General features: G+C 43.2%; 1 protein-coding gene across 5 annotated transcripts in view; it reads left to right on the top strand.

The window, feature by feature from the left end:
- LOC137369448 (paralemmin-1-like) overlaps positions 1-17,687 on the top strand; it is a 492,534-nt gene that overhangs the window by 119,948 nt on the left and 354,899 nt on the right. For 4 of the 5 annotated variants that reach the window (XR_010974948.1, XM_068030674.1, XM_068030676.1 and 1 more), the window contains exons 3-4: positions 5,257-5,337; positions 15,475-15,605. Coding sequence is in view for 4 of the 5 variants with exons in the window: in XM_068030674.1 (XP_067886775.1) it covers positions 5,257-5,337; positions 15,475-15,605 (212 nt within the window). In the remaining variant the exon portion in view is untranslated. Of the gene's footprint in view, positions 1-5,256; positions 5,338-14,156; positions 14,282-15,474; positions 15,606-17,687 lie in introns of those variants that run through there. The other variant, XM_068030675.1, reaches the window with a different exon arrangement.

Below are 17,687 nucleotides of genomic sequence, written 5' to 3'. Positions count from 1 at the left end.
TTGTGGAATTAAGGTTAACCAGAACAAGGTTACTGTGGGGAACTGTTAACACACTTTGTGACACTGGAAGACAGATGGAGCATTCTTTTGTGGAAATCTGACTACGTTTTCTCTCATTTCTCTTTATTTGTTACTGGGAAAGGAATTGCTAGAGTGTTTTCGATTAAATTTCATGACTGACTTGGCAGTAGCATTAATCACTTAAGATAATGTTGGCCCCAATTTTAACTCTGGGCAGCTTGTGGGTGGGTGGGTGCGTGACACCTTGCATTTATATAGCGCCTTTAATGTAGTAAAACATCCCAAGGCACTTCACAGGAGAGTTATCAGACAAAATTTGACACCGAGCCTATAAGAAGGTATTAGGGCAGCTGACCAAAAAACTTGGTCAAAGAGATAGGTTGTAAGGAGCCTCTTAAAGCAGGGGAGAGAGGTGGAGAGGTTTAGCGAGTGAATTTCAGTGTTTCAGACCTGAACAGCTAAAGGAGCAGATACCAATGGTGGAGCAATGAAAATAGGGGAAGCTCAAGAAGCCAGAAGTGGAGTTGTGGAGTGATCTCGAGAGCCGTAGGGCTGGAGGATGTCACAGAGTTAGGGAGGGATGAGGCCATGGAGGAATTTGAAAACAAGGAGAAGTATTTTAAAATTGAGGCATTGCTGGACACAGACCCAAGGTAGGTCAGTGAGCACAGGAATTATGGCTGAATGGGACTTGGTGTGAGTCAGGATATGGGCAGTAGAGCTTTGGACAACCTCAAGTTAAAAGACAGCATAAGATTAAGTTGGAAAATTCAGCGCCTGCAGTAGCACTTTAACTCCCGGGCCTCATTCCTCCCAGTCCACCTCCTGCTCAGAGAATGGGCAGGAAGCAGGCAGGAAACCTCTGGAGATTCAAGCCATAGGTACGATGGTAGGTTTATGGAAAAGTTTCTGGGAGGTTCTCACAGGTGGGAAGGGCAGATAACCAGGGCAGGGGAGGCTGCAACATTCCTTGTAGGATCCAGAAAAAGCATTCCTACATCCTCTTGGCCCCACAATGTTTGGGGCCTCTTCGCCTTTCCAGCAAGCGATCAACACTCTTCGGTTTGATAAGATAGGCACAGAAGCAGGCAGAGCCTGATGATGTCATTGGTCCCCAATCTCCATACTTAAAGAAGGATCCCACTGGCTTTGGGAAGGCAGCTTAGCTACCCAAAAGCCTGAGTAAAAATTGCAGTCTGCACTATTCGGGAAAATTTCCCACAATTAGGTAACCCAGTGAATTTTAACTGGCCACCTACCCTGTTCGTGCCAGACTGGTAGGTTTAAAATCACTCCATTAAAAGTCTTTAATATTATACTTTAAATCCAACATTATTTACTGCCTAAAACTATAAAACAGAATGGTGAATTGATTGCCTCAATCTCCAAATCTCAGAACAGAGCCAGGCCTCTTTAGAGCAAATGGAAATCTGGACAATGTTTTGAAATTGCTTCTTCTGTATAATGTAAACATTGGCGAGTGAGGGGGTTTTGGTTTATTTTAAGATCTATATTTTGCAATTTTTTTTGTTCTGTTTTTATCAGTGATTTATCAGGTGTTTTACTGTGATCTTTTCTCTTGAACACAGATGGATTGCTTTCTCACTCACTACAAAGAGTGTTCCTGGCACTTTAAAGGCTGCTAAAGGAACTTGTGAACAGCATTTTCACAATCCAAAAATGTCTGCTTTTTTTTACTCATTCATGGGATGTGAACATCGCTGACAAGGCCAGTGTTTTATTGCCCATCCCTAATTGCCCTGGAGAAGGTGTTGTGAGCTGCCTTCTTGAACCACTGCAGTCCATGTGAGGTAGGTACACCCACAGTGCTATTAGGGAGGGAGTTCCAGGATTTGACCCAGCGACAGCGAAGGAATGACCAATATATGTCCAAGTCTGGATGTTATGTGACTTGGAAGGGAGCTTGGAGGTGGTGGTGTTCCCATGCGCTTGCTGCCCTGTCCTTCTGGGTGGTAGAGGTCGTGGGTTTGAGTGTGTCTACCACTGCACCTCCTCCAAAGGTAAGCTTATGCACATTGCTGAACTAACAGCTATGTGGCATGGATAAAGTTAGAAAACTCTGCCCGAGGGGAGACAGTGGTGTAGTGGTAATGTCATTGCACCAGAAATCCAGAGGCCGAGGCTAATACCCTGGGGACATGGGTTCAAATTCCACCATGGCAGCTGGCCAAATTTAGACTCAATTAATTAATAAATTAAATTAATGTATAAAAATCTAGAATTAAAAGCTTGTCTCAGTAATGGTGCTATGAAATCATCATCAACTGTTGTAAAAGTCCATCTGGTTCACTAATTTCCTTTAGGGAAGGAAATCTGCTGTCCTTACCAGGTCTGGCCGACATGTGACTCCAAACCCACAGCAATGTGATTGACTCTTAACTGCCTTCTGAAATGGCCTAGCAGGCCACTCAGTTGTTAAGGGCAATTAAGGATGGGCAACAAATGCTGGCTTTGCCAGTGATATCCACATCCCATGAAAGAATAAAAAAAATCACCCTTCTCTTGGTTTCCTTACCACTGAGTAACAGCATGCTCAGTAATGTCCCACAATAAACGTAATGAAATAAGCTAATGTTCATTTGCAGAATTTCAGATTTTAAATTGTTTGCCACTATTTTAACAATATAATAACAGAAGTGTACACTTGTTTTGGTTGAGGCCTGTGTCAAAAATTGTGAGCAAAGGAATTTATTTTGAACGTATTGAGGTAAGTCTTGCTTACCTTCTGAGATCGTGTAAAATGGACAAATTGGCAGCTCGTTGTATGGGCAGGATTTTCCCTGCGAGCTTCAGGACCCCGCTGTCAGGCTCAAATGGGGGTCAGAAGCCCATACTGTGTGGAGAACAGTCACTCACCTGTGATTTTCCATGAATTGACCAATTAATGGCCAGAGGGTGAGATTGCTATTCAATTAAGGACGACAGGTGGGCTCTAGAACCAGGAGGACCAATAGGAGGCGCTCCAGCTTGGAAGCAGCAGCAGGCTACCTTTGTAGGTAAGTGAGGGAGGGGCACACAAAGATGGGGCACCCTCTCTCCAACTTCTTTAAATCTTAAATAAGAAAAGGCCTGAGCAGCCAGGCCACCATTGTAGGTGAGGTGGGGACAGGAACCCCTCCACAGGGCAGCCTGCAGTTGCAGCTGAACCCATTGTTTTGAAAGTGCTTCATTTTTAAATATTTTTTGAGGACTCATGGTTGAAGATTGTGGAGATAGATTCATTTGGGACTGAAGTGATTTCATAGATGCTGGACTTAGTTTTTTTTTTAAAAAGTCACTGGAAGGACTTTGTTTAAAAACACTGGAAGTCACGTGTCTTCAGTTAAGTAAACAGCAGGTGCCTTCTGACTATGGGAGTTGTTTACAAAGAAGTAACTTGTCAAGATTTATGATGGTCAGGAGTTGGTTTCATTTTGAATACTGTTCTGAGTCAGCTGGCAGTCAGCCTGCTAAGAGGGAAGACATCAGTTCATCTTTTCTCCACCCCTCTGAGAAACCCTGAGAATCCAGTGTGTGATAGCTGAACCCCCTGATGCCGCATTTCTCATGGAAAGCCTGCCAGATTAATCCTCGCACCGCCTGAAAAGAACTGCTCCAGAAAGATTTCAGTGACAACCGTCTATGCACATTCAGGAAGCCAGAATAAGGGGACAACTGATATCATTCCAGATCTTCTCCTTTTCCTTCAAGAGTTAAAAAGTATTTGGCCAAAGTATTATTTTTTGTCTTTTTTCCTTTAACTGTTTGTGTGTGTGTGTGTGTGCACGTGCGTGTGTGCATGCATGTGTATATATGTATGTTGGGTATTTAGGACATATATATATTTACTGTCGTATTTCAAACTGTGTGTTAATGCTTTTCATCTTTATTGACTAAGTCTTGTTTTATAATAAATTAATAATTTTGTTGTTCTTTAAAGAAACCTGGTTGATGTATTTTAATCTGAAATAAAAATAGAGTATATAATGGGCCGTATCAGTAACTGGGTAAACATTTAAATATATGTTGTGACCGTGGAGAAATGGAGATAGAGAAAGACAGCGCACTCCTCCCCCTTTGGTCATAACACCATAAAGGCTGTGACAGCCTGCCTGGAGAGCTGCCCCCGCCCCCCAACCCTCCCCCCCACCACCCCCCTCAGTCTGCCAGCGCAAGACCACCTCCAGGCAACTGCACGGATCTGGAAGCCAACTGGAAAATCCCAGTTAGCCTCCGACAAAGACATAAAATGGCCATTGACTATCTGAATTGGCTACCCGTCACTTGTAGATCGGTCACCTTCCGCAACCAACACCACCAGCAAAGATGGCCTCCAGAAAAATGGCCCATGGATGGGATGGAGCCAGGGGACTGGTACACAGGCTGGCAATGAGAAAGTCCACAACCACCTGCCTTCATGTCCACCCTCATCGGGGCCTAAAAATTCAGCCCTATATCTCTTTCAAATTTTATTTCCGTTGACTTCAGTGCTCAAAATAAAATTCTACCCCATTCAGTGTTTGTGTGACTATCAGCTGTGGCTCATGGGCTAGCACTCTCATCTCTGAATTGGGAGGTTATGGGTTAAAGTCCCACTCCAAAGGTTTGAGCAGAAAACCTAGGCTGACGCTCCCAGTGCCATACTGTGGGAATGTGGCACTGTCGGAGGTGCTGTCTTTTGGATGAGAGATGTAATTGAGACCACGTCTGCCCTCTCAGATAGGAATAAAAGATCCCCAGCACTATTTTGAAGAAGATTAGGCGAGTTTTCCCTGGTATCCTGGCCAATATTTAGCCCTCAACCAACATTAAAAAAAGATAATTACCACGGTGCTCTTTGTGGGAGCTTGCTGTGCATAAATTGGCTGCCATGTTTCTTATAGTGACTACACTTCAAAAAGAAATTGTTAGGCTGTAAAGCACTTCGGGACATCCTGAGGCTATGAATGGTGCTATAAAAATGCTAGTATTTCCTTCTTGCTCACAGCATAATTTGAAACACCCATGTATTGTAGCATGGCTGGTATAACAAAATGTACTTACCACAATGTCCCACTGTTGAATTCTGCACATTATATTTCTTGATGGTGTACATATAAGAGAAAATAGAAATATTTTGAAATAGTAATTTTCTTTTTTTCAATAAGATTTCTCTTTGTTCGCACAGAAACAAAAAGGAAGAACTAAGCGTAGTCAACACAACCTGGTTAATACATTCTTTCTCTCTCTTTGAAGGAGAAAAGGCGGAGGCAGAGGGAAATAGAAGACAAGAGACATCAGCTCGAGGATAAAATACTTCAGCTGCAGCATCACAAGGTAGGAACGCTGATACCAGAGTCTCGTGGCATAAACTCTTGCACAAACTCAACACAATTGTGCTCATTCATTGCGCGTGTGGCTGCTTGTTGTGTCATTCAGTATTGGCAAAGGGACAGTCCTCAGCCCAGTTCACATCACAAATGTTATTGTGAGTTGTTGCATCGTTTCCTCTGTGAATATTTTCTTTATTTTGTGGTTTGGGTGAGACTAATTTGGTGCTTCAATGTGATAAATGTTGGTCTTCGAACTATGCAACATTTTTGAAAACTTTTTGCATCCAGTGTCAATATCAAACACTTCTAGATCTAGTGAGTACAGAAGGAATCTCCCTCTACTATACCCTTAGAATGTGTCTTAGCCCCAAGGCCCTCCCCGCTACATACAGCACCAACATAACATTTCCATTTCCCAGAGCAGACATCTCTGTGGATTATTCAAGATCTCTACATCCTCCAATTCTGGCCTCTTGCACATCCCTAATGTTAATCGCTCCACCATTGGCAGCTGCCCATTTTCTAAGCTCTGGAATTCCTTCCTGAACCCTTCTAGCTCTCTAATCACTGTCAAGTCATTCCTTAAAACTGACTTCTTTTGCCAAGCTTTCGGTCACCTGTCCTAATATCTCCATGTGTGGTTTCATGCCAAATTTTGTTTGAAAATTCTTCTGTGAAGCGCCTTGGGATGTTTTACCATGTGAAGTCGCTATATAAATGGAAATTATTATTTTTGTTGTATATCAATTGGACTTTCACTGGCACATTAACTTTACAAACAAAGGAGAAAGGAAAACTTCACCCATTTGTTGTATGATTGCCTTTAAGAGTGATGTCTCTTTAAGATCTTAGTATCCTAATGAACCAAGTACCAGGACACAGTCATGTGACTCGGAGCCAGAGTCACTCTGATACTGGAACACCCAGAGTAAGGTTCTGTAAATAGTTAGCAACGTATTATATATACTTGTTAGATGTTAATAAACCTGTTAGCGATCTTCAGCATAACTGGACTGCACGCATCTCTTTTATATTGACTCAGACAACATAAAAGAATTCATTATATGGTGGCAGCTGTGGTGTGAAGAAAAAAGTCTAAGTTGAAGACCACGGGTAAAACAGCTCTGAAAATTACAATTCCTATAGCCAATACAGAGAAACATAAAAAAACAAACTGGCTCAAACAGTGAAAAAAGAAGAACTTCCCTCAGGCTGTAGAAGACAGAGCACAGAACGACAGGCTGCAAGTAAAGTGGGTGAGTCATTTTGCCGACAGGTGAGGGATACTGTTTTAAAACCAAACCTTTGAAGTCCTTCAAAAGTTTTTTTTGTCAAAAGCTCCATGTAGACAAAAAAGGTGACGACCCAATTCCTTTACTGAACTGAACGAGGTCTGCGCCATGATGAGACGTCTGTTAGAAAAAAACGCAGGAAAACCCAGATCACTGCAAAGCCTTCAAACACGCAGGCAAAGTTTTTTAAAAATCCATGAAACTATTCAAGCATGAATAAGAGGTTTCATTCACAAAGCCACAATTTTAAAAAATGACTAAGACCACTGGAGTGTGAAGAACATAATAAACTCTTTAAAAAAAAACAAGTGAACTGCCTATTGAACAGCTGTGCAAACAGAACAGGCTTAAGTGCTGGAAGCAAGGTAACCACACAGCACTAGCAAACTCCTGCCAATCAAAGAAGCTAGTATAAATAATAGAGTCTCTTAAAGGGGAAACAGTGCAGAATCATAGAACTAGCCTTAAAGAAAGTTTAAAGCAAAATAAAAAAGGAGAAATAGGGATACCAAATTTCCCAGCGTGGACTGGAAAGCCTTGGATATCCTATCCGAGTTCCAACTGCTCAACCAAAGAATGCAGTTATGATTTACAAACCAAGTACCTATAGAACCATAAAAACAGGTTGTAAAAATACTAATAGCAATTGGAAAAGAGGGATTACACAGAATCAACATGTCTGAATTATCTGACAAGGTCCAGAAAGATCCCATAAAGTTATGGAAAGTGCTAGAAGATCAGCTCCAATTACGAGTGAATTTTAGAATTTGCTGCCTGGAATTGATGTCCTACAGGCACAACAGCATGATAACCAGGTTGAAAAGAGCAATCAAGCTGTGTGGTTTGTCCCACTCACCGCAACGTTGTCTGCATTTCAAGACCTGTGCAAGGCCTGCGATGCAAAAGGACACTGGGCCCACCTGTGCAAGAAATCTGGTTCCAAAGACACAGCCAGAAGTCATGGTAGAACACAAGCAAACAGAAAACAGAGCAACAGAAGCAAGGAAAGCGCCAGAAACCTGCATAAATGCAAGCCGAGACACGAAGTCCACAGCAAAATAGACCTGAGACAAGACTCAAAGAGAAGCAATCCTCAGTCAGAAGACAAGTAAGCATTCCACATTGTGAACGTGACACATCACATTGATGAAGTCAAACAACTAGAAGCTTTCGCCACTATTAACATCGTGCCCAGAGAAAGCTGGCAAACCTACACTCAGGGTCAAGATTGACACCGGTGCTACTGCAAATATCCTACAGTCCAAATACTCAAAGATATGTACCAGAGTCATTGGAAATCAATGATACAACTGGAAATTGCCAAATTATCTGCATACAACGGGTCAACCATCCCTTGCTGTGGCACACTAACAATGAAATGCAGCTATGGCAAGTTGGCATGGAAACCACAAACATTCTACCTAGTAGACATGAGTGGACCAGCAGTGGCAGGACTACCGTTTGCAAGGACCTCAACATTGTGACCACCCATGAGGTCACCAAGGTACCCATTACAGCAGAAGAGACCAAGGGTACCCACATTGAGTCAGTCCACAACCTAGAACAAATGTACCCAGACACGATCAACGCCACAGGAGATTTCAAAGGCGAAAAGATGTACTGCACCTCAAAGAGGCTACAATTCTGTCAATCAACACCCGTAGAAAGTGAAGCGTGCACATACAATAAAAGCTTAAGTGCGAGTTAGATGGCATGGAACACAATGGCATCATCCGTCGTGTGCATCATCACACAGACTGGTGCAGCCCAATCACATGCGTATTGAAGAAGAATGGAGCAATCAGGGTACGTCTAGATCTGAGGCGTCCAAACCTCTCCCTAAAGGATTCCACAAGATTCTGACATTAGAGGAATTGAATCCCAAGTTTACAGGAGCCAAATTCTTCTCCAAGTTGGATGCTAAACATGGATATTGGTTAGTACACCAAGCTAAGGAATCTCAGGAAGTCACCACCTTCAGGACACCATTTGGAAGATATTGCTTCCAAAGACTACCGTTCGGTTTATCTGTCAGTCAAGATCTGTTTCAGCAGCATATTGACAGAATTATAGAAAGCATGCCTGGCTGGATATGCATTGCTGATGATATTGCGGTAATGGGGAAAACCAAAGAAGAGCAAGATCAAAATCTTCATTCACTGATGGCAGTAGCACATCGCGAAGGGCTCGTTTTTAACAGCAAGAAGTGCCAGGTGAATGTGAGTCAAATCAATTTCTTTGGCTCCATCTATTCAGTTTGTGGAATCCATCCTGACCCAGGCAAAGTCGAAGATATAAGGCATATGCCTACTTTGCAAGACAAGGAAGAACTCCAGAGATGTCTTGGATTTTTCAACCTTTTAGCACCATACATTCCAAATTTTTCTGACAAAGCATCATTGCTGTGGTAGGAGGACCATCAGCATATGTTTAAGTCTCTCAAACAAGCATTTTCAGCAGAAACCTGTACCCTGCAGTCTTACAATCCAAGGATGAAGACAATCCTGGAATTCGACACCTCACAGAAAGGGCTAGGAGCGTGCATCCTACAGGATGGCAAACCAATAGCATTCAGGTCCAAATGTTTATCCTCAACACAGTCCAATTATTCAAATATAGAGTGTGAAACACTTGCTCTGGTGTTTGGGATCACAAGGTTCCACATCTACCTGTTCGGTAAGCAGTTCAGGGTGGAAACCGACCACAAACCACTGGAGATGATCTGGCGCAAACCATTGACAAGCGCACCACTTTGACTACAGCGGCTCTTAGGGGTACGACTTTACCCGCTATAAACTGGGTACCAAAATGGTCACCACAGATACGCTGAGCAGATTGCCAAATCCGAACACAAGTGAAGAAGTTCCACTGGATTTACAAGTAGACAGCATGGACATCGAGATGGAAAATGTGGTCAAAATCGATTTATTGCATTTTGGTCAGCACAAATGTGACCAACTGCAATCAGAAACAGCCAATGACCCACAACTGAAGGCACTCTGGAGAGTCATCATAGAAGGCTGACCTGACACAGTAAAAGAGGTGCCAGAAACCCTCAGATGCTTTTGGCCTTATAGAGATGAACTCGGTATCTCGAGAGGCGACACCTTCAAAGGAAAACAAGTCATTGTGCCCAAAGCTCTCCGACAGGACATCTTGTCACAACTTCACCGAGGCCATATGGGCATAGAGCGAATGAGACGACTGGCATGAGACATTGTATTGGCCAGGGATCAACAGTGACATTGAAAGGTTGGTGAGGATGTGTGAGGCATGCCAGAGCCACCAGCCACAACAACACAAAGAAATTGTACACCCTCACGAGATTCCATCAGTCCCTTGGTCCAAAATTGCTACTGACTTGTTTTCCATTAATGGAAACGACTTTATCATCGTCACCAATTATTTCTCCAAATTTTCAATTGTCAGACAGGTAAAAGACACTTCATGCGCGGTCGTCGCAGCCACAATGAGTGCCATATTCAGTCTGTTCAGTGCAGCTGAAGAAATCATTTCTGACAATGGGCCACATTCTATGGGCAAATCTTTCAGGGATATGTGCGCCAAATGGGGCATAAACCATGTGACATCCTCACCACATTACCCTAAATCCAATATAAAAGCAAAAAGGGTTCCGAAGAAGGGTCACTGACCCGAAACGTTAACTCTGCTTCTCTTTCCACAGATGCTGCCAGACCTGCTGAGTGAATCCAGCATTTCTTGTTTTTGACCCTAAATCCAATGGTCTTCCTGAGTGAATGGTTCGCACAACCAAATCACTTATCCTGAAGTGTAGGATAACGAAACAAGATTTTGTGTTGCCATGCTCCACCTCAGAGCTACACCTATGGATATGGGTTTACCATCAACAGCAGAGAACATGTTTGGCAGACAAGTGTGGACGACTCTGCCAAGCCACCATCTGTCAAAATTCTCTGAGATGCAGGAGACACTGCTTGAAAAATGGGGAGAACGAAGACGGTGCATGACCGACATGCAGGGGTGGAACTACCTCAGCTACATGTAGGACGAAAGATCAGGGTCATACACCCACAATGAGAACATGGGTTACCTGCAGAGGTATTCAGAGTATGCAGTGAGCCTAGTCCTATGAGATTACAACAACTAGAGGAGTGGTGTTGAGAAGGAACCGTAGCCAACTAAGAGAAGTGCGCAATACCCCAATTGCGCATAGCAGACTCGAAAGTATGCACTCCGATGATGAGGGTGTGACAGAACAACAGGACAACAACCAACACACTGACAATATGCCTGCAAACCCAAAGCAGCCAAGGATGACATCCCCAGAAGTTTATACCATAATCAGATCTGGAAGAGTTGTCAAACCACCGAAACGACATGTGGACTATTAAGCTTCTGCATGTGTAAAGTTCATAATCTCTATACCTGTGTAAATAATTTTGATATCTAATTTTATGTATTTTTACTTTTAGCATACGAGTCTTATCCTTGGAAAGAAAGGGGATGTTGTATGATTGCCTTTAAGAGTGATGTCCCTTTAAGATCTTAGTATGCTAATGAGTCACATACCAAGACGCAGTCATGTGACTCAGAGCCAGAGTCGCTCTGCAACTGTAACATCCAGAGTCGTCGTCTTCTTCTTCTTTGGCCTCCTTGTCTCGAGAGACAATGGGTAAGCGCCTGGAGGTGGTCAGTGGTTTATGAAGCAGCGCCTGGAGTGGCTATAAAGGCCAATTCTAGAGTGACAGACTCTTCCACAGGTGCAACAGATAAATTTGGTTGTCAGAGCTGTTACACAGTTGGCTCTATCCTTGCACTTCTGTCTTTTTTCCTGCCAACAGCTAAGTCTCTTCGACTCGCCACACTTTAGCCCTGCCTTTATGGCTGCCCGCCAGCTCTGGCGATCACTGGCAACTGACTCCCACGACTTATGGTCAATGTCAAAGGACTTCATGTCGCATTTGCAGACTTCTTTAAAGCGGAGACATGGACGGCCGGTGGGTCTGATACCAGTGACGAGCTCGCTGTACAATGTGTCCTTGGGGATCCTGCCATCTTCCATGCGGCTCACGTGGTCAAGCCATCTCAAGTGCCGCTGGCTCAGTAGGGTGTATATGCTGTGGATGTTGACCGCCTCAAGTCCAGAGTAAGATTCTGTAAACAGTTGACTCTACTGTATATAATAGTCTAGCTGTAAATAAACCTGTTGGAGACCTTCAGCATAACTGGACTCCACACATCTCATTTATGTTGCATCAGACACCATTAGTCTGTGATGGATATATAAACCAGAGGTGACAGGGCAGAGGCTCCATTTTTAAAACAAAAAAAATCCAGTGCAATATATCATGTACTACAGAATCAGCCTTGATCTCACTGGATGGCGGAGCAGGCTCTAGGGACCATATGGCTGACTCCTGCTTCTATTTCTTATGTTCTTAATCCTTAACTGGTTCCACATGGCATTTTTTTTTTAAAGTTTTATCAATTGATTTACAGCAATATTTCACAGGCAACAGGAGGAGAATATGACTGCCAAGCAAAGATGTAATAAAAATTGAGTACTACCGCAAACTATGGATTTAATTCAAGTCAAACAAACATTTCAATAAATCTGTTGAGTGAAAAGCTTGAGCGTGCCAACTGATGACATTTTGTAGGTATGATTATTAACCAATGACCCATCAGCTGATAAAAGGGATCATTCTATGGTACAGGAAGGCCTAATGCTGGTCTACAGAGAGGCATGTTCAGGTCAGGTCAGATCACAGGAGCAATGGAGAACTGTTGATAGTGTTGATGTCAGCCGCAGTAATGTTGCTCACATCAAATATTCATTAGCAACTCCTCGTGAAGCTTTTTCTTTAACTGCTAAATTCAAATGGGAGAGAATTTTGACACACACCAATTTCTGTCAACAAAAAGTTTCCCTTCATACAGTTCTCAATACCTACGCTGTCCCTGCTCATTCCTAACAATTGCCTATATCGGGCAAATGGCACGACCGTTTCACATGACCAATGGTGTCAATTACAAAAGGTGCCACTTCAACCGTATTAAGCAGAAGTGCTGTTCCGGGCATAAAACCAAAAAGTGCTGGAAATACTCAGCAGGTCTGGCAGAATCTGTGGGGAGAGAAGCAAAGTTAACATTTCAGGTCTGTGACCTTTCATCAGGTGAAAGTTTCTGTTCTGATGTAAGGTCACTGACCTGAAATGTTAACTTTGCTTCTCTCTCCACAGATTCTGTCAGACCTGCTGAGTATTTCCAGCACTTTTTGGTTTTATTTCAGATTTCCAGCATCTGCAGTATTTTGCTTTTATTTTCGTGCTGCTTCGGGCAGTTCGGGCAGCTGTTCGGCGATTACCTTTCCATTCCGATCCACATCCACTACCGTTAGCCCTGTAGCGCTGTGTTAATATATTTGGATTATCCCTTTATTAAGTGTTAATTTCTGAAAGATATTGACAAATATGCGCAGGCAGCAGTTCAGGACTTTGCCACTGATAGTTAGCGGGCGGCAATTGGCTTCAGTTCATCTCTAAGAGAAGCCAGTGATTAAACAGTCAGAGAAACAGATAGAAATTGAGCGAACTTCAATTATTATTTAAATTGATAAAATTTCATTTGTATCACACAGAATTGACAGCAGTGAAACAGGCCATTCAGCCCAACTGGCCTATGCTCTCCACAAGCTTCCTCCCACTGCATCAAATTCGATCAGGATAATCTTCTATTCCTTTTTCCCTCATGTACTTTGCCTTAAATGCATCAGAAAAATTGTGGTCACTGACCAGGAAACAAACCCAGGCTGCAAGCAGTGAAAGCAACAACTCCTAGCCAGCAGGGAATTACATCAAGTGGTGCCACTGAGTGCTATTAAGATTCTGAAGCATATTATTCATGGATGAGGAGTGAGCAGAGCTCAATCTTTTCTATTTAGGGCCTTTCTCTCCTAGCGGACGTTAACAGGGAGCCCGACAGGTTAACCATCCACCACACATAGCGAGCAAACTGCATCAGCACAAATGTGCCTGCAGTACACGGTGATGGCTGTACCAGGGATGAGTAAAGAGTCGAAATTCAAACTCCCATTCAGCTGGTGGTTTGGATAAAATCATAACCTCTGATATTGCCATCCAAAAATAATTTATCGGTGGCAGCGCTTTCAGAACTGTGAACCTATTGACCTGCCTGGACAATCCCTGAGTTGCTGTCACACCATTAATCTCTGCTCAAGCCAGAAGGACAGCGTAGGTGCTACTAATAGTAGATCATCAGTGCCGAATTCCACAAGTGTATGCAGAGGATATTAGGTTTTTTTATTGTAGTTTTTGTCTTGCTTTTGCCTCCACCACATTCTTGACTGAGCAAACATTTGATTAAAACACTGGACAGTAAACATAAGAGCAGGAATGGGTCAGTCAACCCTTCGAGACTGTTTGGCCATTCACTTAGAGCGTGGCTGATTTATACTTCAACTCTACTTAACTGCCTTTGCTCCATGTCCCTTGATCCTCTTACCTAAAAAAAAGTTTATAACCGTTCTGAAATTTTCAATTAATGCCGAGCCTCAACAGCTTTTTGGTGGAGAGACTTCCAGATTTCCACTACCCTTTGTGTGAAGCAGTTTTTCCTGAGATCACCCCTGAATGTCTTAGCTCTAATTTTAAGGTAATGTCCCCTTCTTCTTGATTTTTACACCAAACTCTTTATTTTCCACTTTTAATACGGTAAAGGTGCTATATAAATGCAAGTTTTTGTTGTTGTTGAACTGTCTCTTTTTTTTGGCCTGTTCAATGGCCATTAATCAATCAAATTAACAATAGTTGTAAATGTGCGCAGTGCGACTTGTGAGCTGCTAATGAGATTTGACATGGGACTTTTATTCATAATAAAAACGAAAATGAAACACACAAGAATGTTAGTGAAAATGTTTACAGTTATGCTGCCTGCTAAAGTGCAAAGTTGCAAAGGCATCGATCCTGCAGAGTGGCTGCACCACTGGTGTTTGAATCCAGTTCTGCCCTGAAAACTCCCAAATATGGAAATGTTGCCTGGTTAAAGCAACAGGAAGCAGCCGAGCAGTGGATGAATCTATCAGATCAACAGAAGCATTCAGATCAATTCCATTTCTCGTTCGCAGACCTGAATCCAGTCTCAGATGGAGAATTTATTTCCTAAATGATTGAACTTTGTCAGAACTAACAAAGACCCACAAAACATTTGCAGTCAGATTAGTATACTTAACCAATTCCACCATCTCATCCACCCTTCCCATGCCATTCTATTCTTCCCAAGCAAGCCCTCTGATGCCACCCCCTCTCTCCCACTCCTCCCATGCCATTCCACCCCACACTTGCCATCCCTCTGATGTCATCCTCTACCTCCCACTCCTCCCATGCCATCCCCATCCCATGCTATCCCATCCTTGCCATGCCATAGCTCCCATGCCATCCCCTCCCTCCCATGTCATCCCATCTCAAACCATTCCATCCTTCCCATGCCATCCCGCCCATCCCATCCCAACAACAACATGCGTTCAAATAACCCCTTTAACATAGTAAAACATCCCACGTGCTTTACAGGAAAGTTATCAGAAAAAATTTGACACCAAATCACATAACGAGATATTAGATCAGGCAACCAAAAGCTTGGTCAAAGAGACAGGTGCATCTTAAAGGAGGAGAGCAAGTTAGAGAGGTAAAGAGTTTAGGGAGGAAATTCCAGAGCTTAGGCCCTAGGCAACTGAAGGCACAGCTGCCAATGGTGTAGTGATGCAAATCTGTGAGTAACATCATTGGTTTTGGAATTTTCTATTTTACGGAGTAAAGTTTTCATCAGATCTTTCTTCCCTTCCTACCCAGTCCAAAGCCATGAGAGAGAGATGGTTGCTGCAAGGAATCCCTGCTACATCGGCTGAAGAGGAAGATGCCAGAAGCAGACAGCTCCAATCCGATGAGAACAAGGCAAAGAATCTGGAGGAAGGCATTCACAGGTCAGATGGGCAAGAGCATATAAAAACACTGCTCTGCCCATTATTGTTTAATGATCCACTCAACAACAAACCAGAATCTCAAAACTGGAGCAATGGATTCTGATTTTCATTTTAAATGGTGCATTTACACAACAAGTAATTTCTACCAGATGTAGATTAAATGATGGCTGGCCACTTCCCCACCCACCCCCATGGTTCAGCTGATAAGGAGCCTTTACTGGTTTTGAACCTATCCAAAGAGACAAGGAAGGTCCCAGGTTTGATTCCCAGTCTATGCCAGGCTGATGGTCAAAAGGTTAAAATTGTCCTGTTTTATAGAGTTGCCAGGATTCAGTAGCCAAGTGCAATAATAAAACTCTCCAAAATGCACAGTTGGGTGTGTAGTTGGGACATTACAATTGGGTTTGGAAACCATTGACTGGGAGAAGATAATATCAGCCAGAGCTTTTCCACTCTTCACCCCTATCCAGTAACCTCTGGTGGAGACTGCATCAGTTGCACTCTCTTGGGTGATTGGGCATGGCCATGATGGCCTGCCCCGTCTGGTGGAATAATCTGCCAGCAATTGTGGTCCAGGTTAACCCTCAAAGAACAGTCACTTGGCCGTGGCACTGAGAGTGTTGAGTGTCTGTGGAACCAAACTCCTGAAGGAATCAGTGCATTCAGCAGAGGAAAGGAGGGAAGAAAAGTGGAGACCAAGAGGCTGGCAGTGAAATGAAAGTGGATGATTGAATCAAAGGTTTCTGATGGCATAAACACCAAGTATAAAGCTTGACTAGTTCTAATATCAGAACCCTGTGGCTTAAATCCTTGTCTTATATTTGACAGCTGATTTCTATTATCTAAAAATATTATCTATTGACAGGCAGAGAGATCTGGGTGTACAGGTCCACAGGTCACTGAAAGTGGCAACGCAGGTGGATAAGGTAGTCAAGAAGGCATACAGCATGCTTGCCTTCATCGGTCGGGGCATAGAGTATAAAAATTGGCAAGTCATGTTGCGACTGTACAGATCCTTCGTTAGGCCACACTTAGAATATTGCGTGCAATTCTGGTCACCACACTACCAGAAGGACGTGGAGGCTTTGGAGAGGGTACAGAGGAGGTTTACCAGGATGTTGCCTGGTCTGGAGGGCATTAGCTATGAGGAGAGGTTGGATAAACTCGGATTGTTTTCACTGGAAAGATGGAGGTGGAGGGGCGACATGATAGAGGTTTACAAAGTTATGAGCGGCATGGACAGAGTGGATAGTCAGAAGCTTTTTCCCAGGGTGGAAGAGCCAATTACTAGGGGACATAGGTTTAAGGTGCAAGGGGCAAAGTTTAGAGGGGATGTGCGAGGCAAGTTTTTTACACAGAGGGTGGTGAGTGCCTGGAACTTGCTGCCAGGGGAGGTGGTGGAAGCAGGTACAATAGCAACATTTAAGAGACATCTTGACAAATACATGAATATGAAGGGAATAGAGGGATATGGGCCCCGGAAGTGCAGAAGGTGTTAGTTTAGGCAGGCATCAAGATCGGCGCAGGCTTGGAGGGCCGAATGGCCTGTTCCTGTGCTGTACTGTTCTTTAAAGTGCTGTTTGCAACTCAAAGTTAGTTCAGGTTTTGAATCTGAGTGGCGTGTCACATTTGCTCGTACAGTGACCACAAACTCACCAAAATGACTTTAAATACATTTCTTGAATACACACCTGGACCTGGAGGCAGTCTCTAGTAACAATAGCCGTGCAGTTAATAGAGATATCCCAACATGAAATATTAGCGCAAACAATTCCATTTGATAATGTAGCAAAGCAATGTATTAGTAAGTGGGACAAGCTCTGTCTAAATCCATCCATATGTTCTTATGTTCTAAATATAAAACTTTTTTTGTAAAGTTATTCAAAAATATTATCAAAGGCACTTCATCCCCAATTCTATTCCAGTAGTTGAATTTGAATTAGTGGTTTAAGTCAAAAGATATGAGTAGACTGACACAAAAGCTTGCAACAAAGGCAGGAAACCAAAAGCCTGACTGTAATCCTCATCCATCTGCACCAAACAGGGTCGGAGCAATTGAGTTGGAGAGGCGTTTACTTAATT

This window comes from Heterodontus francisci, chromosome 4 (genome assembly GCF_036365525.1).
Source record: "Heterodontus francisci isolate sHetFra1 chromosome 4, sHetFra1.hap1, whole genome shotgun sequence".
In the NCBI taxonomy this organism is placed as follows: domain Eukaryota; kingdom Metazoa; phylum Chordata; class Chondrichthyes; order Heterodontiformes; family Heterodontidae; genus Heterodontus; species Heterodontus francisci.
This window is presented reverse-complemented; position numbering and strand designations above follow the sequence as displayed.